Source organism: Schistocerca serialis, chromosome 2 (genome assembly GCF_023864345.2).
Source record: "Schistocerca serialis cubense isolate TAMUIC-IGC-003099 chromosome 2, iqSchSeri2.2, whole genome shotgun sequence".
NCBI lineage: Eukaryota > Metazoa > Arthropoda > Insecta > Orthoptera > Acrididae > Schistocerca > Schistocerca serialis.
The window spans coordinates 723,416,240-723,440,749 of record NC_064639.1 but is presented as its reverse complement, the minus strand read 5'-3'; the positions used below and the strand labels follow the sequence as shown (position 1 = coordinate 723,440,749).

General features: G+C 40.2%; 1 protein-coding gene across 1 annotated transcript in view; it reads right to left on the bottom strand.

The window, feature by feature from the left end:
• The window catches only part of LOC126457919 (T-cell activation inhibitor, mitochondrial-like), a 318,393-nt gene that overhangs the window by 34,649 nt on the left and 259,234 nt on the right, over positions 1-24,510 (bottom strand). Inside the window, exon 9 of the mRNA XM_050094613.1 lies at positions 18,993-19,124. Within this exon, the coding sequence (XP_049950570.1) occupies positions 18,993-19,124 (132 nt within the window). The remainder of the gene's footprint in view (positions 1-18,992; positions 19,125-24,510) is intronic.

Sequence of the window (24,510 nt, the reverse complement as noted above, 5' to 3'; positions counted from 1 at the left end):
TCTCCCAATCAAAAACTATGATCACCCACACAATCACACTAGCTCACACCCTGTTAATATGGTCAGATGTTCTAAAACTGTCAATTAAAACACAAGTAAGATAAGATGAAAACTGAAACAGATACACAGGAATATGTGGCTCTTCGATCACTTACAAAAAGCAGTGATGAGTCAGCCATCCTGATAATATGTTAAAGACTACTCCATAAAATTTCAGGGCCCAAATCAGACATTTCACAAAAGGAACACATTGGACATTTCACAAAATCTTTAAGTGTGTACCACATTCCTCTCATTTTCAGTTAAAATACTACACAAAACTGCCAGCAAATAAGCTGCTGCCCTCTTGTCAACAAAAAATATGGTTTGTCAAAGTATGGTGCAGTAATGCACCAGTTGTCTACAGGTAGTGTCTTTGACTATTAATTAAAATGCCCTGGGTTCCAACCTAACCACTGCTTAAATTCTGAATAAAAATCATCAGAAATGGTGGCCAAAGACTTCCAGCATAAGAAGTCACCCTTGTTCTGCCAATGGCCTTGTCAAAGAGGGAGGACAGAGGTTCAGGGCAGTCTTTTGCCCTTGGGGCAGGAAACTGAAAAGTAGTAAGATGACCTCTCCACTGGCAAAGGATTGTGGATTAGTCCCCCATTCAGATTCCAGGAGGTGATTGCCAAGGGGAGATAGCAATGGGAAGAAGAAAGAATATGCAACAAAATGGTAGCACTTTAAGAGTCAGAGCATGCAATGTCAGAAGTTTGAATGTGATAAAGAAGCTAGAAAATCTGAAAACGGAAATGTAAAAGGCTCAACCCAAGTATAGTGCATGTCAGTGAAGTTACATGGAAAGCAAATACGGATTTCTGGTCAGAAAAATACAGGGTAATACCAATAGCAGCAAAAAATGGAATAACAGGACTAGGATTCATTATTAAAAGGAAGACAGTGCAGAGAGTGAGTTACTGTGAACAGTTCAGTGATAGGACTGTTCTCATTATATTCGATAGCAAACCAATGCCAACATTGCAAGCAGGAAATGAGGAGATACAGAAACTATGTGAGAATATTGAGTAGGTAATCACATATGTAGAAGACGATGAAAATCTATTAATCATGGGGAACTGGCATACAGTTGTAGGGAAAGGAATGGAAGGAAGGGTTAGAGAGAATATGAGCTTTGCAGTCGGAGTAAGAGGGAGGAAAGGCTAATTCAGTTCCGCAATAAATTTCAGATGGTAACAGTGACTATTCAGTTCAAGAATCACAAGGGGTGAGATATACTTGGAAAACACCCAAAAATATGGAAGGATTCCAGCTGGATCACATCATGGTGAGACAGAGATGATGTACTGTAAGGCATACAAAGGAGCAGATATAGACTCAGAGCAAAAGTTAGTAATGATAAAGCATAAAGTGGTCAAAAAGAAAGAAGTACAAAACTATTCGGGTAAAGACAGGAGTACATAAAAATAACTCATTTAGTACAGAAACAAATAGGAAGCAAGGGAAACAAAGGTGAAATGGCTGTAGGAAAACTAAGAAGAAATCGAAAAATAAGGACTTATTCAGTAATTAGAAGTCAAACCAGTTTTCCATGAAATGAAAAGCAAGGGTGGCGACATTAAGAGTGCAGGTAAGTGACATACCATCAAACTTTCAAAGAAATATCATCCACACAATTACAAACATAGCGAGAACTGATGATGTGAAAACCATCCCACAATTACCACAACAGCTCATGGATCCAAGTTGCTGATAAGAATAATATACAGAAGAATGGAAAAGAAAATTGAGAACCTGTTAGATGATGATCCACATCTACATACATACTCTTCGAGCCACCATATGGTGTGTGGTGGAGAGTACACTGTTCCACAACTAATCAGCCGGCCGATGTGGCCGTGCGGTTCTAGGCGCTTCAGTCTGGAACCGTGTGACCACTACGGTCGCAGGTTCAAATCCTGCCTCGGGCATGGATGTGTGTGATGTCCTTAGGTTAGTTAGGTTTAAGTAGTTCTAAGTTCTAGGGGACTGATGACCATAGATGTTAAGTCCCATAGTGCTCGGAGCCATTTGAACCATTTGAACAACTAATCATTTCCTTTCCTCTTCCAATCACAGAGAGAGTGAGGGAAATATGACTGTCTACTTGGTTCCGCATGAGCCCCAACTTCTTGGATCTTATCTTCATGGCCCCTACGTGAAATGTATGTTGGCAGCAGTATGATCGTTCTGCAGCCAGCTGCAAATACCAATTTGTTTACCCCTCCTGGGAATCCCACTTGCTCCTGAAGCCACATCCATAACACTTGCAAGCTGATCGAACCTACCGGTAACAAATGTAGCAACTCACCTCTGAACTGCTTCAAAGTCTTCTATCAATCTGACCTGGTGTGGATCCCAAACACTCGAGCAGTACCCATGAACAGATCACACTACCATCCTATATGCAGTTTTCTTTACAGATGAACAATACTTTCCAAAAATTCTCTCAATAAACAGAAGTCGACCATTCACCTTCCCTCATATGCCCATTCCATTTAATATCCCTTCACAGCATTATGCCCAGATATTTAAATGACACGATTGTGTCAAGCAGGATATTACTAATGCTGTGTTCGAATATAACAGGTTTGTTTTTTCTTCCCATGTGAATTAACTTACATTTTTCTACATGAAAAGTCAGCTGACACCTTCCTGTGCACTACAGCATTATCAGCAAACAATCACAGATTGCTGCACACGCTGTCTGCCAGACCATTTACATATACAGAAAATAGCAACTGTCCTATGACACTTCACTGGGGCACTCCTGAAGTTACCCTTGTCTCTGGTGATCAGTTTGACTTTAGGAAAGGTAAAGGCACTAGAGAGGCAATCCTGATGTTGCACTTGTTAATGGAAGCAAAGCTGAAGAAAAATAAAAACACATTCATAGGATTTGTTAATCTGACAAGTGCAAGATGACTGAAATTCTGCGAAAAATACGAAATTTAACCAACTCAGACAGTGAGATGGAGTTACCACAACTGTCCGAAATAGATCCACACTTCCTGGCCACAGCACCAATGTCACTGCGAGCTGTGAGTGGCTGCCACAGGAAAAATGCTGGAAAGAATCCACATCCTCAAAGTGATCACTGCATTACCTGGTGGGATCCTGTGGCTGACCTGCCTGATACAAGCAGGCGTTCTGCTAGGAATTGGAGTTCACGTTAATTCTCCATATGATATGCATATTATGCCGGCTGCTATGTGATGACAACTTCCGTCTCAGACACAAACTACTCTTGGACTGTGTGATTCTGTACTTCTTGTTCACCCTTTGTCTATCCAGTGAATACAGAATAAAGAGTGTTAGTTAGGGTAAACCTCAACCATGGTGACCAGTATTTTTTGACCTACCTTGCTTCAATTACTCTGACATCATGAACTTAGAATTGCTGTGACAGTGGCTGGCGCAAATACAGGAACAGTGTCAGTTGGATACGCAGTTAATGGAGCAACAGCGTCAGCATTTCATTTGCGTCAGTACTTGGTTTTACTACAACAACAGGTGTTGGCATTGTCTGCGAGAGATGACTCGCCCAGCACTGTTCCTCCATTTCCTTCCTTTGTGGATGATGGTGATCAGTGGAACATGTATCTATTGCAATTCAACCATCATTTTGTAGTGTACCAAGCAAACGACACCAATAAGAAGAGATCCTTTTTCTGCCATAGTCCTCTCAAGATGTGTTTGCTTTGCTCCACAAGTTGTCTCCTACTGTGAATCCCAATATTTTGTCATTACCTGATATTTGCACTTTGTTGTCAGAACATGGTCGAAGTAAGTCTCAGGTTGTGTGTGCTAGGTTGGAATTCTATCAGCAGTGAAAGTTACCATCAGAATTGTATAAAGATAGGGTCACTGAACTTTGCAGCCTTAGTTGTCACTGTACTTTCATCTGCTCAGCAGATGCTTGTTGAAGGCAGTATCCTGAATCTATGATTACAGATTCTCTTCTTCAATTTGCACTGGATATGGAAGTGCGCACACAAGCTATGCACCAACCAGATCTTTCCTTGAACAAAAATCTTAAAACCACTACAGCTTCTGAACTTATGTAGGATTCAGACTGTAGAGGGGAGTCTTGTCTTGCCATGTTAGATGTTACAGCCGGGTCGGCACTCCACACATCACAAGCACGCACCAGGAAAACTGCAAACTGCCCATGCATTCTGGCAAACAATTTGTTCCCCACAGTCCTTCCACGTTGGACAGCAACACATCGAATGTTTCTATTTGTAGTTTCTTTTCATAAGTTGTGTCTCCTCCCTGTCTGGCAAGTACATGGGGTAGCTTTTTCTTCCCTTGTGTCCTCAGTGTTCCACTCAGCATTCATGCTTGTGCTGCCTGCACTGGTCAGTTACCCATTTTGCCTATGGCATTCACGTCCACAATGCTTCTGTGTGCCCCACTGCACCCATGCAGCAATGCAGTGAGATCACGGCTGTGCGCAAAGAGTCATCTTCTCTGGCTGACTTCATTCACACTACTGACATGTGCTTCACGGACATCAGGAAAACCCATCCCATTCATGCTGCACATGATGGATTGGGCAATACCATTCCAGTTGGATACTGGATCCTCTTCTTCTCTGATCAGTAGTTCTACCTATGCGATGCTGGGCTCTCCTTCACTGTATCCATTTCAGAGGAAGGTCGTGGCCTATGGTGGTTGTGACATTCTGGAGCACGGGACGTTTTTCACTGAGGTCTTACATAAAAATGTGTCCTGCAAGCTTTCAGTTTTAGTGATTTGTTCCAACACACCAGAAAACATTTTTGGGTTAAATGCATTTGAAAATTTGGATTTTCCACTTCTGAGAATGTGTGTTTGGTATCCCTGGATATTCTGTTTCATGGCACTAAAGGTTTGAGAATCCCCTTTACAGTATTTGTTCACTCTACATTTGGGTTGGGTGGCATCTGTTGAGGTATGCCTTTAACTGAAGCTATATTCAGCCCTGTGCTTTGTACAGGCATGCCCAATTCCTCTCATACTCTGGGACATGGTGAAGGCAGAACGATCAGACTGGTCACCTCAGTGTGGTCACCCAGTTTCTTTTACTCAATGCACTTCTCCCCTAATCATTGTCAAAAAACCAGATGGCTCTCCCAAGCTGTGTGGTGATTTTAAAGCTGTGAATGATCAGTTGATCATAGATTCTTCTCCAATTAAACAACCGGAGGACCTATTCACCAGGCTCCAGAATGGAGACTGTAATATGAAGATGATCAGTTGGAGGGATAATTATAGCTGCCAGTACATTCAGATTCCTGTGACCTGCTGATGTTTAACACACCCTTCAGCTTCTACTGGTATAACTGGCTTCACCAGTGCCCCAGTTGTTTTTCAGTTCTCCTTGGAACAGTTGATTCAGGATATTCCCTTGTGTGGCAATTATTTAGATGACATCATTATGACAGGGGTATCTATGGCCGAGCACATCCAAAATTTGCACTCCTTTTTTTCTCGCTTATTGGCTTAGGGCCTGAAATGTAACCTCAGTAAGTGTAAGTTTATCCAACACTCAGTGGCGTATCTTGGGTTCTTCCCCAGTAAACAAGGCATCTCTCCAACCAGAGATCAGATGCAGCCATCAACAACATGCCCTGGTCCCAAATTCTGAAAGAACTACAGTCCTTTCTGGGTAAGATTAGCTATTATGGTAGTTTTATGCCCCAAGCTGCCAAGCTCACCAACCCTCTCAACACCATGGGTAAGAAGGGGGCTCGATTCATGTGTCACCTACATGTGAGATTGCATTTCTCTTCCTAAAGCAGGCTCTGCAATCGGCATTTTGTCTTGTCATGTACTCACTGAGAAAGCCCCGTCTCCTCACCACTGGAGCCTCACAGCATGGAGTCAGTGCAGCGCTCTCTCACCAGGACCTCAATGTCTCCGAACACCCAATTGCATTCATTTCCAAAATTCCCACCCAGACTCAGTGCAATTACTCAGAAAAAGAGGCAATAGCTATTGTGTATGCAGTGAAGAAATTCCATACCTATCTGTACAGGACAAAGTTTCATTTGATCGTGGAGCAAAAGCAGTTATCTGCATTGTTTGGTCCTCAGTCCAGACTCCCGACACTACAGCTTCAGGATTGGATGTTCTTTCTGTCCACATATACATACAACATCCTCTACAAACCTTCTTATCACCCCTGGGAGTGTCTTCAAATTTCCTCTGCTCACCTTTTCTTTGCAGCAGATGTGGCTCACTGTGGTCAACTCATTCTCCAAGTTTCCTTATATCCACTCCTCTACCATGTCAACAATCATCATTTGGGCCTTGTCTTCCATTTTTGCTTTCGAGGGTTTCCCATCACCCGTTGTTTCAGACAACAGCCCCAGTTTACTTCCAGATAGTTCACTCATTTTTATGAGCTCCAAGGCATCACAGGCCTGCTCACCACCCCATTCCACCCAAAATACAATGGGGAGGCATAATGGATAATGCAAAATTTCAAAGAGAAGATGTCAGCCATGGTACACCCTGCTTCTACGGGCAAAGCCTTCACGTTGTTTTTGGCCAGCTATCATGCTGTTCCCACTGCTCGGAACAGCTCTGCTGAGCTACTACATGGGCAGCCACTGCAGACTCTCCTTACACTGCCATCTCCACCAGGATCGGTCAGTCTCTCCCCTCCAAATCTCGGGCCCATTGCCCCCGTTCCAGCTAGGTTTCCTGTGTGAGTGCGATCATTTGGTCGCTGTCCATCTGGGTTCCTCCTACAGTCCATGGCTCTCACAGTCATTGGATGTACAAGGTCTCCACTAGGGGCCATCTTTAGTGGCGCCATCAGAACCAGCTGTGCCTCCAGCCCTGGATGTCTTACTGCTTCAACCTCTCCCACCTCTCCAGCCACCACCTCTGCTTTGCTCCAGCTAGGCCCTCGGCACCCTGGGGGTGAAGGAGTGGACTCCAGTGCCCTCATCTGTTTCTTTTCCAGTTCCAGTGGAGGCAGCCCCATCTCCAGTGACTGCTTCATGCAGAGTCATACCTGTTTCTGACAGTTGTGGGAGTGTAAAAAATAAAAATGCAACCTGTTCTGGACTGGTTTTGCAGTGAGTGCAATGTTTACAAATGCGGATTTGGCAGATGCCCATTTGATGTATGGATTAGTACGGGGCAATAGCCGTGGCGCGGTACGTTTGTATCGAGACAGATTTCCAGAACGAAGGTGTCCCGACAGGAAGACGTTTGAAGCAATTGATCGGCGTCTTAGGGATCACGGAACATTCCAGCCTATGACTCGTGACTGGGGAAGACCTAGAACTACAAGGACACCTGCAACGGACGAGGCAATTCTTCGTGCAGTTGATGATAACCCTAATGTCAGCGTCAGAGAAGTTGCTTCTGTACAAGGTAACTTTGACCACGTCACTGTATGGAGAGTGCTACGGGAGAACCAGTTGTTTCCGTACCATGTACAGCATGTGCAGGCACTATCAGCAGCTGATTGGCCTCCACAGGTACACTTCTGCGAATGGTTCATCCAACAATGTGCCAATCCTCATTTCAGTGCAAATGTTCTCATTACAGATGAGGCTTCATTCCAACGTGATCAAATTGTAAATTTTCACAATCAACATGTGTGGGCTGACGAGAATCCGCACGCAATTGTTCAATAACGTCATCAACACAGATTTTCTGTGAACGTTTGGGCAGGCATTGTTGGTGATGTCTTGATTGGGCCCCATGTTCTTCCACCTACACCCAATGGAGCACGTTATCATAATTTCATACGGGATACTCTACCTGTGCTGCTAGAACATGTGCCTTTACAAGTACGACACAACATGTGGTTCATGCACGATGGAGCTCCTGCACATTTCAGTCGAAGTGTTCGTACGCTTCTCAACAACAGATTCGGTGACCGATGGATTGGTAGAGGCGGACCAATTCCATGGCATCCACACTCTCCTGACCTCAACCCCCTTGACTTTCATTTATGGGGGCATTTGAAAGCTCTTGTCTACGCAACCGTGGTACCAAATGTACAGACTCTTCGTGCTCATATTGTGGACGGCTGTGATACAATACGCCATTCTCCAGGGCTGCATCAGTGTATCAGGGATTCCATGCGATGGAGGGTGGATGCATGTATCCTCGCTAACGGAGGATGTTTTGAACATTTCCTGTAACAAAGTGTTTGAAGTCACGCTGGTACTTCTGTTGCTGTGTGTTTACATTCCATGATTAATGTGATTTGAAGAGAAGTAATAAAATGAGCTCTAACACGGAAAGTAAGCGTTGCTGGACACATGTCCACATAACATATTTTCTTTCTTTGTGTGTGAGGAATGTTTCCTGAAAGTTTGGCCGTACCTTTTTGTAACACCCTGTATATGTAAGAACAGGTATCAAATCAAAAGAAATAAGGTTTAAAAATGTCTGCTGTATTGAAAAAAGATTTTGAATATTGTTTATGTGAACTAACAGATACTAAAATTATAATTGCATGTTCATATATGTCCTCATCTGGCAATTCTGAATTGTTCTCTGAAAAATTGAAATATCTTCTGAACCATCTAAATGGTCAGTCAAAATACATAATTGTGCTTGGGGATTTCAATGTTAATTTCAAGGACAATTTTAAAGGGCAGAAACTGGTTAATCTACTAAAAAATACATTATGGACATATGTGTAGAAGATACCACCAGATATGGTAGCAAAATCGAAAGTACTACTACCCAAATATTCGTTGACAAATCAAAATGTAGCTTTAAATCTGAGGCATTGGATACAGGTTTCTCTGATCATCAAGAATTTAAACTGACTTTAGAAAAATCTCATGAGAAAAGTGACAACAGGAGATATATTGATAGAAGATTAATTAATGATGACAAATTTAGGGTCTTTAATCTCATGTTAAAAAATGTAAACTGGAACATGAAAACCATTATTTCTGTAGATATAAAATTCAACAAGTTCTTGTCAAATTATAAATACAGCTATGATATTTCATTCCCTCTGAAGAGAATGAAAATAAACAAAACATCAAATTCATGGATAACAAGTGAAACCAAAGAGTCACCAGAAAGTCTTAGAATGCTATATGAGTGAGTAAAGCAAAATACTACCTTGAAACCATATGTAAAGTGTTAAAGGAAAAAGCATGGGGGAAGCAATAGTTGCCATATAAAAAAAGCACAATGATTCATATATTAGAAAGAATAACAACAAAATGAAATCTATGTGGAAAGATATTAACAATCATACAGGCAAACATGAAAATGCAAGTAATAAAATTACCATAAAGCACAGAAATTAAATTGTTGATGATCTACTTCTAATAGCCAGTATATTTAACGATCATTACATTAATGTAGCCCAAAACTATAATCCAAAGACAAAGGTAATAAGTCCAGTAAATGAAAGGACAATGTAATACCCAAAGAGGTACAAACAGCTAGCAGCAAACTAAAGAGTAGAATGACCTGCAGATCTGATGGTATCCCTGACGATATAATTAAACATAGTACCAATAACATTGTCTCTCAACTTGTGGACATAACCAATGACTCCTTTGAAACTGGTGTGCTTCCAAGTAAACTTAAGCAGTCAACAGTAATACCACTTTATAAAAGTGGTGACAAGTTTGACATTAAAAATTTCAGACCACTATCATTATTATCTGTATTTTCAAAAATAATTGAAAGAATAATGTATGATAGATTGCTAGACTTCCTATACAAAAATAAAATTCTTATAAATGCGTGGAATGGTTTCAGAAAAGGCAAATCTATACAGACAGCTCTCTTCAGTTTTCTAAAACTTTGTTGCAAAGCTACTGAGGACACGGAATTGATCTATGGGTTGTTTTTGGAACTTTCCAAAGCATTTTATCTAATAAATCTTATTCAACTACTATCAAAACAATATAATTATGGTGTCTGTGGTGTTTCCTACAAGTGGTTCAAGTCATATTTAACTGGTACGAAACAAAGAGTGCAAATGTGTACCATTCTGAACATAGAAAAGTTCACTATGGGGCGCTCCAGGGCTCAGTATTGGGACCATTGTTATTCTTGATTTTTATTAATGACCTACCACAACAGTTTTCAACAGCTGATACTATACCATTTGCTGATGATACCAGCTTCATTATAAAATGGAAGAATGATTATGAGACGCAGGAAAAAACTGACAAAACAGCAGAAGTGGCAGAAAAATGGTTTAAAGATAACTGTCTAGTTGTCAATGACAAGAAAACGGTACGGATGAATTTCAACCATATAAGGAACCAAAAAAGGACCAATGTAAAATTCACATTATCAAATAGCCAAATTCAGCAAAAGCGGTAGGTCTACTTCATAGCTCTCTAAAAAAATTCATAATTATCAAACCATTCCCAGATAAAACTGAACTTCTTTTATCAATGTATGTACCTACTTATGCACCTAACTTTTGTGCCATATGTTACTATGCCTATTTAACAAAAGTATTGGTATTTAATAGTTTTAGTAAAATCAACCAAGTGTTTCACTAGATTTTATTTTATCTGATTGTATGTATATAATTTTAAAATCTAATTAAGCAGAATAATGTTTTTGTCATGAAGTGTGTTGATACAAATGATAAGATTTTGTACATGATGTAAATATTTAATATTTTATACTCTTTTGTACTTTAACAAGTCCAATATCATGAATGTGATAATATGGGTGCTAAATAAATAAATTAATTAATTAATTAATTAACCCTATCAAAGGAGTAACATTGTACTATATACACAATTCCCCATATAATAGTTTTATAAGTGGCTTTTCCATTAGCAGGACTACATGTACTGTTGAAGTATATTGTTATAAGTGCTGAATCTAGCTCAAACATGGAGAAATAATAGTTGTAGGTTTCAGAATTGTTGGACTTGAACCCCAAATCATCCCTTTCCATGTACACATGGTTGCAGTTGAAGCTGGGTCATGGCTATCAGTGGCAGTAGTCATTGCAAAACACTGTGCAGTTGTCTGCGCAGCGTTTCTGGGTGTCGTTTGGTGACAGCCCTGTTTCAGCATTGCTGCTTTGGGTAACTGATTAAATTTGCTGAAAATCCTTCTGATGGCTTCCCATACATTCATAAAACAAATACAGTGTTTGATACAGACCAAGAATGCTTGCCATGACTTTTTCTTGTTCTACTGACTGTGTGTTGAGCTTTGGCACTTACTGTTCAAAAGGTTGCAAGGGTTTCTACTGTTGGACAGAACTTAAACTATCGCAAAGACACACATCTGACCTGGAGTGATGAGTGGCACTCATCGGTCCACCAAAGTACAGGATGATTTCCAAGATGACTTGGGGACTTTGGGAGGTGCCATGGTGGACCATATGTGTGACATGGCCTAACTCTTACTGAATACTGCTTCAGTCTTCAAAAACAATCAGCTCACCCTGTTTGTCCAGCTGATCATCCATTTTTGTGGCTTCCTTTCAAGGACTACTTCATCGGGTATATCAATTCAGAGTGGGAAGTGGTCACTGGACTGAAGGTCATCAGTAACTTCCCACTGAACAGTGACTGAGGACTGAGGATGACACAGCAACAGTGATAAAATGAATGAGAGTGCCCATGTCAAGGATGTGCAGCTGCTCAGATATCATGAGGCTCCCTAAAACTCAACCCCTTTAGCAAGTAAAGTGTGAACCCCACAATGCCTTATTGGCACTGAAGTCTCCCAGTAGGAGAAAAGGTCAGGGAAGTTGTTGGAAGCTTCAGAATCCATTGTCTCCTCAGGTGGTAAATAATGGGAGCATACAGCAATTCTTCAACCCATGTGAACTTCAGTGGTAACTGCTTGCAGGTCAGTAACCACAGATAGAGCAGAGGAATGATGTGTGTCACTGACAAACACAGCTATCCCTCCAGCTCTAGATCACAAGAGTCAGTAAGTTTAAAATGTGTTTCTTATAAACACAAGTGCAGTGGATGTTCCCCTTCACTAGGAGTTTCAGTTCCTCTGTATGTATCCTGAACCGACTAATATGGTAACCTTTTATCAGTAGGTTTTTGTTTTACTCTGTCTCTCACTGAGTGGGGATCCTGAAACATTTGGAGGCTTAGTCTAAGGGCTAGATGGTGGTCCCAGACAGACTTCATATTCCATTGTCTCTGAAGTTGAATCATTGGAATCATCAGAGAGAATGACATCTATATAGTCTACCAATGTATTAACTGTCTTCTTCTATGGTCCACACTTTCCGTTGGGTTTAGTTGCCAGAGGAGACTTGAAGGAACAGATGTCACAGTGATAGGCGGCAGTAGTGCCTGTTTACTGGGGTCAGCCTTTCAAGCAAGAGTGCCTTTTATGATGTTCTGGAGGGAACTAAAGGTACAGTAACAATAGACCATTGCAACTGCACTTATAAACATTGGTACTTGTGCTACCAATGAGAACTTCTGTTTGTGTTGAGGTATCGGCTTTCTGAACAGATTTGTCTGATAACTGAAACAAACAAAGTTGAGAAAGCTTGAGGTTGTATTGCTGCACAGATCCTTTTAGCCTCACAGTACGGAACACACTTCATAGTTTTCAGCTCCTGTACCTTCTGTTCTTCAAGGTACATACTGCAGTCACTACAATAGACAACTGACGCCTTTGTGGACAGCCTTATGACATATGCCACAAGTGGCTTCTCCCTTACACACTACAGTGGCATGCCCAAAGCGCAGGGATTTAAAAAAGTGTATTGGACTGGGTACATAATGCCTCATGACTAGGTGAATGAAACCTACCTTGATAAGTTCTGGAAATGTAGCACTACTGAATGTAAGAATAAAGGAGTCCAATTTCCCTTTTCATGATGTTTTTCACATCAGTTATACCTACATCTACATCTACATCCATACTCCGCAAGCCACCTGACGGTGTGTGGCAGAGGGTACCTTGAGTACCTCTATTGGTTCTCCCTTCTATTCCAGTCTCATATTCTTCATGGAAAGAAAGATTGTCAGTATGCCTGTGTGTGGGCTCTAATCTCTCTGATTTTATCCTCATGGTCTCTTCAGAAGATATACGCAGGAGGGAGCAATATACTGCTTGACTCCTCGGTGAAGGTATGTTCTCGAAACTTCAACAAAAGCCCATACCGAGCTACAGCGCATCTCTCTTGCAGAGTCTTCCACTGGAGTTTATCTACCATCTCCGTAACACTTTCATGATTACTAAATGATCCTGTAACGAAGAACACTGCTCTCCATTGGATCTTCTCTATCTCTTCTATCAACCCTATCTGGTACAGATCCCACACCGGTGAGCAGTATTCAAGCAGTGGGCAAACAAGTGTACTGTAACCTACTTCCTTTGTTTTCAGACTGCATTTCCTTAGGATTCTTCCAATGAATCTCAGTCTGGCATCTGCTTTACCGACAATCAACTTTATACGGCCATTCCATTTTAAATCACTCCTAATACCTACTCCCAGGTAATTTATGGAATTAACTGCTTCCAGTTGCTGACCTGCTATATGGTAGCTAAATGATAAAGGATCTTCCTTTCTATGTATTTGCAGCACATTACACTTGTCTACATTGAGATTCAATTGCCATTCCCTGCACCATGTGTCAGTTTGTTGCAGATCCTCCTGCATTTCAGTACAATTTTCTATTGTTACAACCTCATAATATACTACAGCATCATCTGCAAAAAGCCTCAGTGAACTTCCGATGTTATCCACAAGGTCATTTATATTTGTTGTGAATAGCAACAGTCCTACAACACTCCCCTGTGGCACACTTGAAATCACTCTTACTTCAGAAGAGTTCTCTCCATTGAGAATGACATGCTGCATTCTGTTATCTAGGAATTCTTCAATCCAATCACACAATTCATCTGATAGTCCATATGCTCTTACTGTGTTCATTTAATGTCTGTGGAGAACTGTACCAAACGCCTTGCAGAAACATGGCACCCACCTGGGAACCCATGTCTATGGCCATCTGAGTCTCGTGGACGAATAGCACGAGCTGGGTTTCACAAGATCGTCTTTTTTGAAACCCATGCTGATTCCTACAGAGTAGATTTCTAGTATCCAGAAAAGTCATTATACTCTAACATTATACGTGTTCCAAAATTCTACAACTGATCGAAATTAGAGATATGGGTCTATAGTTCTGCACATCTGTTGGACATTCCTTCTTGAAAATGGGGACGACCTGTGCCCTTTTCCAATCTTTTGGAACGCTATACTCTTCTAGAGGCCTACGGTACACCACTGCAAGAACGGAGTCAAGTTCCTTCGCGTACTCTTTGTAAAACTGAACTGGTATCCCATCAGGTCCAGGGGCCTTTCCTCTTTTGAGCAATTTTAATTGTTTTTCTATCCCTCTGTCATCTATTTCGATATCTACCATTTTATCATCTGTGCGACAATCTAGAGAAGGAACTGAAATGCACTCTTCCTCTGTGAAACAGCTTTGGAAAAAGATATTTAGTATCTCGACCTTTAGTTTGTCATCCTCTGTTTCAGTACCATTTTGGTCACAGAGTGTCTGGACATTTTGTTTTGATCCACCTACCGTTTTGACATAAGACCAAAATTTATTAGGATTTTCTGCCAAGTCAGTACATAGAACTTTACTTTCGAATTCGCTGAATGCCTCTCACATAGCTCTCCTCACACTACATTTCGCTTTGTGTAATTTTTGTTTGTCTGCAAGGCTTTGGCTATGTTTATGTTTGCTTCCATAGCAGTTTTCTAACTCGGTTGTTGTACCACGGTGGCTCTTTTCCATCTCTTACGATCTTGCTTGGCACATTCTCATCTAATGCACATTGTAGGATGGTTTTGAACTTTGTCCACTGATCCGCAACACTATCTGTACTCGAGATAAAACTTTTGCGTTGAGCCGTCAAGCAGGTCTGTTTGTCACCAGAAGGTCTAATATGTTATCACCATGAGTCAGTTCTCTGTATAACTGCTCAAGGTAGTTTTCAGATAATGCACTTAAAAAAAACACACACACACACACACACACACACACACACACACACACACACACACACACACTTGAGCCCACTCACCCTTTAGTTTTTCCTTGGGAATATTGATAATATCCCTGCATGACACAACACATTTGCTATAGTCCAAGGTGTTGTACTGTTCTGTTTGTGTGGTGATACCAAGAATAGCAGCAACATAAATCATGACAATGCATGTCTCAGTTTTGGCACCATTGTTGTTATGACTCTACTTTGCATAAACTGTACCTAGCTCAAGTGGAAAACAGCAATCTTAGAAAACGTCATTCAAGTTATTAAGCAGCCAATGAACCATGTGGTTTACATTGAATTAAAGTAGGGGGAGCAGGGAATATTGTGTTTTTTATGGCAACTCATGAAACACATGTTAAGATTCTCTTGTCCAAAAATGTAAATTGGTCACAAACCAGTGACTGGATTTTTCAAATCGGGTAGGAGTATTGCACCATGACTTTGGGTGGGGGGGGGGGGGGGGGGGGGAGGGGGGTGAACTGTTCCTATGCCAATCAGCAGAATGGCTTGTAGAGAGACAAGTGTTCATTAATCTGATGACCTGTTGCTATGTGAAAAAAGCACATATTCAGGAAGCAAGCACACTCATTCAGGACACTGACAAAGAGGAAGACACCAACCAGTGTCTCTGAAATCCCAAGCTGAAACATCTTACAGATACTGCAGGGCTTCCAAAGAAGCTGAGTACAAGGAAAACTGGAGCATATGAAGTCACTATTGCCCTACAGTAGCACCCGTCTTTTACAGCCTGCTATGGTTACTGGGGCAGTCAACCTGGCACCATCGCACAGTCGAGTTACTCACTGGATGACTACTTTCTGCTGACGGCCACCTTGTTGGTTGGCCATGGGTTTGAGCCTGGGCCACCTAGCTGTCCAGCTGTGCTGTCCTTACCCACTGGCCAATGTGGGCCTACACTGTTGCTGTGCAGCACCCAGAACAAGCTCACGGCACACTCTTCAGCCATGCCAGAAGATTTGGGTTTGCATTGTCTGATCCGAAGTGTTGCATGCTGTTGCAACGGGAGCATCCAGATAGCCTGGGGTGTTTCCTTCCACTCATCACCAACAATGCCGAATCTGTGGTTGCACTGACGCAAGCACATGCAGCCCCCAGGACACACCACCTTCCTAATGGGTTACCACTGTCGCTGACAAACTCCAGCGACTGAGGCTGACTGTGTTACCAAGAGCACCAGCCTCCTCTCAAGCTACAAATCCATCTTTGTAATTGTCATAAACAAAGAAGTGTACTAATGAGGGATGTTTTACTGACCACCACCACTGCACCCATGTCCCATCAGAGGAAAACCACTCCATCCTGACTTGCCAACAGCCCCATTCACCCATCATCCTTTCGGGTCACATCCTGACCTCAATATAATCTTAGCAATAGCAAATTACATACTATCAGAAATTAAGATCATATGTTAATTAAATTAATGAAAACTGACAATTTCCAGGAAAGTGGCTGAAAGTCATTGCAAACAAAATAACTGAAATAAACTTATATGAAAAAAGTTGCTTTCCAGTAGAACATTTGAGAACTTGTCATTCTTTAGGAGTTGCCTTGCCTTTGTTTCATTAAGTTAAAATTTTGAATAGACAATTCCTTCATTGACTGGAACAAATGAAGGAGGTGAAAGCTTAAGCTTTAGAAAGTCTAATTTCAGATTGCTAATGTTAAATTTCCATAGATTGTAATACAATGAGATGTCTTAATTAAAGGCAATTAATGTAAACTAAAGCTAGTTCATTTATTCATACATTCAGTCACCAAAGTACAAAGATCTCATCAAAGAGGACAACCTTCAGGCATGTGGTGTGAGTCAGAGTAGACACTAACAAAAAACTTGCAATAAATAGAAACAGCTATTGTCAATTAAATAAATTCATGCTTAACAACTTCCATCTCTCAACAATGCGATGCATCATCTCGAGCAATTACATACTAAAATTCAGCTCCCCTTTTTTTTTTTTTTTTTTTTTTTTTTTTTTTTTTTTTTTTTTTTTTTTTTTTTTTTTGTCTCTTAGCATCTCAAACTCGCCACATACATAACCAAATAAAATTTCATATTTTTTTGATGATGACATTGATTTTTAATAGATGAAAGACAATCTCCAAAGTATTAAAACAATACCACAAACTTGTCAGGATATATCCCCCTCAAAAATTAAAAGGAAAATGGTTGCTAAGAATTAGCAGGAGATACTTATGAACGCTCAGAGGGATGACCTTTTTTTTGTCCTTTTCTTATGAGGAGCTCTGAAAGTCAATGTGAAGAAAATCAAGCAAGCGTGTACACTAACTTGACTCTCGACTATCTAAATGATGTGCAATGCAAATTACCCTTGGTGTTCCCCAGTCCCCTGTATCTCGGAGATGTACTGGGAACCAAGGCAACCTTACTGCATTCCAAGACCCTTAGCTAATAGTATATAAGGTGTTAGGAAGTGTTAGGTGTCCCAATACCTGATAATAAGCCCCAATCTGCTTAGGCATTCAGCTGTACAAAACAAGGTTTTTTTTCCCTGGCCATACCTTCACCAGGAAAGTGGAAGGTAAAGGGGGAGGATCCTTCCTTTTTGCCCTGCACTACTTTTTTAGTGATTTTCCTAGAAGTTTCCTGCACTACCATAAGCTTCATGTTCTGCATCAACAGAAATTTTCCAAAACCTGTCCTCTGCTGTCCCTCCTACCCACACCACCCCTCTGCCATGTTCTAGCCTGCTCTCCCCTCTCCCTTTCCGACAAGCAAAGACTTCTTAGAAAAGACCCCACAGTGAGATGGACCCTCCTGTAATGAGAACAAGATGGGTGCTACAGATTCTGGAGTCCGAGTGACCTCTCTGCCCTTCTTTCCCACTCTATCCCTCTCTCCTCCCCAAAGAAGGAACTAATAGTGTCAAAAGTTAGGATAATGTCATCATTTTACTTTTTTGTGTGTCTAGCAACAGTACTAAACATTCTACCTTCTGAAAATAAATGCTGAGCAGTAATTCTGACACATATTTATCACTTTTTCTTAATATAATTCTATCTTTACGGAAGTCACAGTGGATTGTTATTGCCAAATTGCGAGTTTTGTGCTGTAGTGACATTTATTACTGGACTGCAATCTTTTCTTCCTTCAAATTTATACTAGAGGAGGTGTTTATTTTTTACTGAAGATAGAATTTGATGTAAATACATGAAACACCAAGTACATTGCAGTGCATCTGTGTTATCATATTCCATCCAAATGTTCTAAAGTTGACAGGATAGCTCAGACAAGGTAATAAAAACCTAGTGAAATATTTCACAGTCTAGTACGTTATGTGTGAGACTTGACTGAGATTTTCATATCTTCTGGTGAATGGACTGTTTTGTTCAATAGTTTGGTCAGCAATCAACCATTATGCACATACTGTAGCAAGAGGCTGCTTATTCTACTACTGACTACTTGAAAGGTGTTGTAACAAATTGCTGACTAACAGAAACTATTCTGGTTTACAAATTTTGACTGAAGCATTTCTGGATTTCTCTTATTTTGCTACTTGTATACTACTTCACTCTTCTGGAAACCATATACTCACCATGTAAATATTCTGTATGAAAGACTAATGTTGTTCAGTATGCGTAGATATCAGGATAGAATCATAAATCAAAAATGTTTACACAACATTCACCCAAGTGCAGAATATATTTACATTTCATTTACAAAATATAAACCTTGTGATCTGCAAATGATTCCATATTTTCAGTTTTGATAAGACATAAATATTCCTGATCCTTAAGATATTTAATTTGAGAGACCTTATCATGTAATCTTTCTGCATACAAAATAAAATGGAATACAGGAGAATGTATCTTTAATTATAAAATTTCTGAACTCAGAAAAAAATTCAGTTTAGTGTCCAAAGTGAAACAAATGAGGAGAGCTAACTGTAAATGAAATGACTTACTGTTGGTAGCAGACAAGGAGTTCTTCAGCTTTTTCCATGTTTCCGTCTATAAAATTGACAACAAGAAAACCAGGGCATGATGCAGGAACTATGAACTGCCCAGTAGGAGACAGCATCAATGGGCCTGCTTCCCTGGGTGATAAATAGGAACAACTATTACACCATCATAATCATCATCCCTACGATCAATCTGTTTATAATAAAAACTGAAATGCACACAAAAACACAATTCACACACATGAAGAAGTTAGTTTCATACACTAATTTTGGAAAATTCACGTGACTAAAATGCTCAAAAGCTTGTACAGAAATTATTCAAACAGGTAAAAGTGTTTACTTTTAACATATAACAGTATCATTATATACACAGGGCCACGAAAGTGATAAATGATAACAAAGAACTAGTGCAGTATCAGAGGGGTAATGCAGGTGGATGTCGTCGCCCCACATTTTTTCTGATGACTAAACTGTGCCCTTACTATTTTGTATGGAGAGCAACCAGTGAAGTCAACTAAGCATTGGTAAATGACCCACGCAAACAATGTAATAAAAGAAGTACAATGAACATGAGGCACGTGGCTGTCTGGCATACACTGTGCTAATATACATATAACCCCTTTAACCATCCTACTGGTAATATTCTGTACCACTGGGGTCAAATAGACCTCTAGTAATTTACACCAGGTATATTCATAATACTTTAAAGAACTAACATCAAAATGTAAAATACAATTTTGAGGGTAACATTAAGGATTCTATTTACACACATACTTTATTCAAGAAACAAAAATAAATTTAAATTGTGGTCATATTGGCCCCTAGTCATACTCATCATTAAAGACATAAAATAAATTATAATGTGTTGTAAATATGAAACTGAAAAAAGTGTAACTGGATACAACTGATTCAGAAAGAGAAAGCCATGTATTTAGAAAAAAAAAATAGCTTTGAAAACAAGGGATATATGATTTTATACTGTGCGTATAGGTTCATATTGACCACAGTGGTACTAGGAAGGTGTTACAACAGCTGATCCGAGAAACCCTAACAATGAGCACAAAAATAAGTAGGAAATAATATTTTCGCTGCTGCAAGTTTTTTGTATAACAGCTGTTAAATATAACAGTCATCATTCTATTTTCGCAAATGTTACATTCAAGGAACTAACAAACAATTTAAACTGGGGTCATACTGACCTTCATGGTACTCAATGCAAAAACCATGAATAAACTTTAATTTGTTGTAAATATAAAAATGAATGAAACATCCTGGATACAAGTGACTCATAGGGACAGTCATATATTTTGAAAACAATACTTTGGAAAACAAGGGAGATAAATATATTGTCAGTGTGCTTATGGAGTCATATTCACCCCCATGATAAGGAGGATTAAACAAGCATAGTTTGAAACTTTCTGGCAGATTAAAACTGTGTGCACGACCGAGACTCGAACTCAGGACCTTTGCCTTTCGCGGGCAAGTGCTCTACCATCTGAGCTACCGAAGCACGACTCATGCCCGGTACTCACAGCTTTACTTCTGCCAGTATCTTGTCTCCTACCTTCCAAACTTTGCAGAAGCTCTCCTGCGAACCTTGCAGAAATAGCACTCCTGAAAGGAAGGATTCGCAGGAGAGCTTCTGTACAGTTTGGAAGGTAGGAGATGAGATACTGGCAGAAGTAAAACTGTGAGTACCGGGCGTGAGTCATGCTTCAGTAGCTCAGATGGTAGAGCACTTGCCCGTGAAAGGCAAAGGTCCCGAGTTCGAGTCTCGGTCGGGCACACAGTTTTAATCTGCCAGGAAGTTTCATATTAGCGCACACTCTGCTGCAGAGTGAAAATCTCATTCTGGAAGCATAGTTTGGTTTCTGAAGTGGCAGAAGTACAATACTGGCCATCACTGAGTTCACAATAGTGGTACCTGAAGCTCTTGACAGGTATATTCTTAGACGTGTGCATGGCTTTTGACACTGTTGGCCATAAAATACTGTGAAACAAGCTAGAAGCACTAGATGCAAGAGAAATACTGAAAGAGTGCTTCCAGCCTTACTCGGAAAGCAGTGTGCAAAAAGTAGAAACAGTCCATATGTCTATTGATGATAAGGTTTTAAATAGTTGTCAGACAAGAAACACAAACATAGGTATTTTTCAGGAAAGTATATAGAGTCTGCTCCTATTCTTAATAGATATGAATGACTTACTACATAGTGCAAGGCTTGGAGAAAAAGTTCTCTTTGGTAGTGACAACAACATCATAGTCACTGATATAACACCAGGGCTCCTATTAGGGAAAGCAAAAGAAACCCTCTAGAATGTTTACTGTTGGGCATTAAATAATAGACTGAATGTTTAAAAAAATGAACAATATGTACTTCAATACAAAGAGGGAAAACAACTCTGTCACATTAGGAATAGGTGAAAAAACTATAGACTGTCTGACAAGCACAAAGTTTTTAGGTATGAATACTCTTAATCAATCAACATGGGATGAGCACAGAAGATAATGGCAAAAATAATGTCATCAGCATGTTATGCAATCAGCATTTTATCACCCATTTGTAAAAGCCAGTATCTCTTGGTGACATACAGTGTGTCCAGTGAAGGGGATCCTGACTTCAAGATTAGATATCTTAAAAACTAAGACTGATAGATGAGTGCAAAATGAGGCGTGTTTATTGCGAAATTCATACAGAAGTTTCCAAGTAGTTTGAAAAGCTGCTAACAGGTGGTACTGTATGCTGTGCACCTCATACAGTACCAGAACCCATAATTAAACTCATCCCCTGCAAACAGTCATTGCAATCATATCACACGCTTTTCGAAATGTCGTCCACTCGCATTAAGAGGTGATGCATATGAACAACGAAATTTACCACCACATACTGTATTGTCTGTGCATAAATAGATCCACAAGCCACACAGATTGCCAACTGAAGCATGTTCAGCAAGGTGAGATGGTTCCAATAAACTGTGTCTTTCAATGTACCCCACAAAAAGTAGCCACAAGGAGTCGGATTGGGGGAAAATGGGGACAAATCCATCCCTGCACCACTAAATTTGTAGTAATCCATTACAACAACTTTATTCCCAAAGTATTTATCATGAAAACAAAACACCTGTTTGGTTCGTTGTGGTCTGGCCCATCTTGCATGAACCACTTGTTGCAAGGTCGATCCTCTAAGGTTATTTGTGTGAGACAAACTGTCCAAAAGTGCAACATAATGTTCACTGGTGATCATATATCACATGGAAAAATGGCCAATAATGTATCTTCTGCATACTGCAGCCAAAACAGTACCTTTGAGAGATTACAGTGGTTTTGCTACAAACAAATGTGGATTTTCAGAACCCCAAATTCACCAGTTTTGTTTATCCATAACTTCATTCAAGTGGAAGTGTGCTCCATCTGTGAACCAGACACAGACAACATCAAATCCTTCATTACCAATTGTTTTGGGAATCTGGTTTGCCAAGTCACCCCACTGTCCCACAGCTCATACAGGTATGGCCTTATGGCTTTGGATTTTGAATGAAAACATGGTAGTCTCTGTCTCAGTATTTTCTGCACTCTGGAATGCTTCAAAGCAGTTGGTGCTGCAATTCTTCAGATAGATTTCCTTGGATTTTGCTGAATAATTCCAGAAACCATGTCGACATTTTCATGAGTAACTACAGTTTACCTGGGTCCTGCTAAATCATCAGCCATGCTATCTGTCCATTGGAATTTGACAATGAGTTTGCGAAAGGTTGTCACATTGGGTCTTTCTGTAACACTAAATCATGTTTGAAAACTTTGCCTTGTTACTATAGGACTGTGTTCTAACGTGTGGTATTCCAATATCAAAAACACATTTTGTTCAATAGAATACACGATTTCAAGCTCTTTCTTCGGAATGCTAGCCTCCTTTCATGTTTTGACAGTGGAACTGATCGTTCTGAGCTGCACCCCACTATTTATAGGAACTGTGCATTTTGATTACAGTGCCATCTTTTAACAGGGTTTCAAACTATTTCGAAACTTCTGTATCAAATTTTACAGCTTTCACAATATACATGTTGTTCTTGCATTCATCTCTCAATCTTAGTTTTCAAGATATTTAATTCTGAAATCAGAGACTCCTCTGTTGAACACCCTGTACTATTCTTACTATTCTTGGTTTCTTTTCTGGGGATTAAAGGCATGAAACATGGACACACATTTTTTAACTTCAGAAAGAGATCATCAGAATAATAACTAGAAGCATTAATTGGGCTTACTGTAAGTCACTGGACATCCTTACTGCACCAAGTACACACATCTACCAATCTATGGTGCATATCAGAGGTAACATTGCTGAGTATTTCACTAACAGTTCTATACATAACAATAAAAAAGGTAATATGGGCTTACCCTCACCAAGGAGAAACAAACAAAAAGTTCAAAACAGCATTTTCTATTTCGTAATTAAATTGTATCATAAATTTCCCATGGAAATGAAAGAAATTACTAAAATTCATCTTTTCAGAAAGGCAGCTAAAAATTTCCTAATAACTAACCCATATGCTGCAGGAAAAGATTACCTGGAGTACTCAGAGTTGGGGGTAATAATGACAGGGGTTAACTACAACACACTGTTGCATTCCCACATATGATAACAGTTTTTGCAAGAAAGTCATGTTTCAGGATCTACAGTGCATCATAATAATGCCTTGGTGACAGTTTCTTCAAGTGAGAGAGGAAGACAGGGAGTACAGTAAACATGGAGCATACTTGTATTGGTTGTCCAAACAGGTTGTAGTCATCACAAGGGGCACAGCAACAGTTTCATGGTCCAGAAATTATCAATGGGTGTCCTTCATGTGTGTGGCAATAAAGAGCAGAACTATATTTTTATGTTATTAGTCATCATAAGCTATTTGTGTGTAAAACAAAGAAAACTGTATAATAGCCCCAACCAAATGAGGTAGTGAAGCTCTTAGGGTTCAAAATGGTTCAAATGGCTCTAAGCACTATGGGACTTAACATCTGAGGTCATCAGTCAGGCAGGATTCGAACCTGCGACCGTAGCAGTCGTGTGGTTCCAGACTGAAGTGCCTAGAACCGCTCGACCAGAGCGGCCGGCGCTCTTAGAGTACTGACCTAATATCTGGATCGGGTTCACTCTGTCCAGCCATCCAGATTTGGGTTTCCATGGTTTTCCTACATCACTTTGAGTTTATTCAATGGAGCCAGCGGATAACACAACTGCAACCATTCTACACTATTTATGACCGAGTGTCCATGGCTTTCTGGTACTAGTATGCATATTACTTATCAATAATCACGTAATATGCTCTGCTGTAAAATTCTATATTACTCCCACGAAAAATCATCAGAAATGGCTGTAGATTCATAACTACATAACGGGCTTCCTGATATAAACTCTTCTGACTAGGTATTCTGTTATTGCTATGAATACAAAATGAATGGCTAAAATAGTTTCATTAGACAGTTGGTTCAACTGGTGAAAGTAGCCAGCAATGCACATGGGGTGCAAGC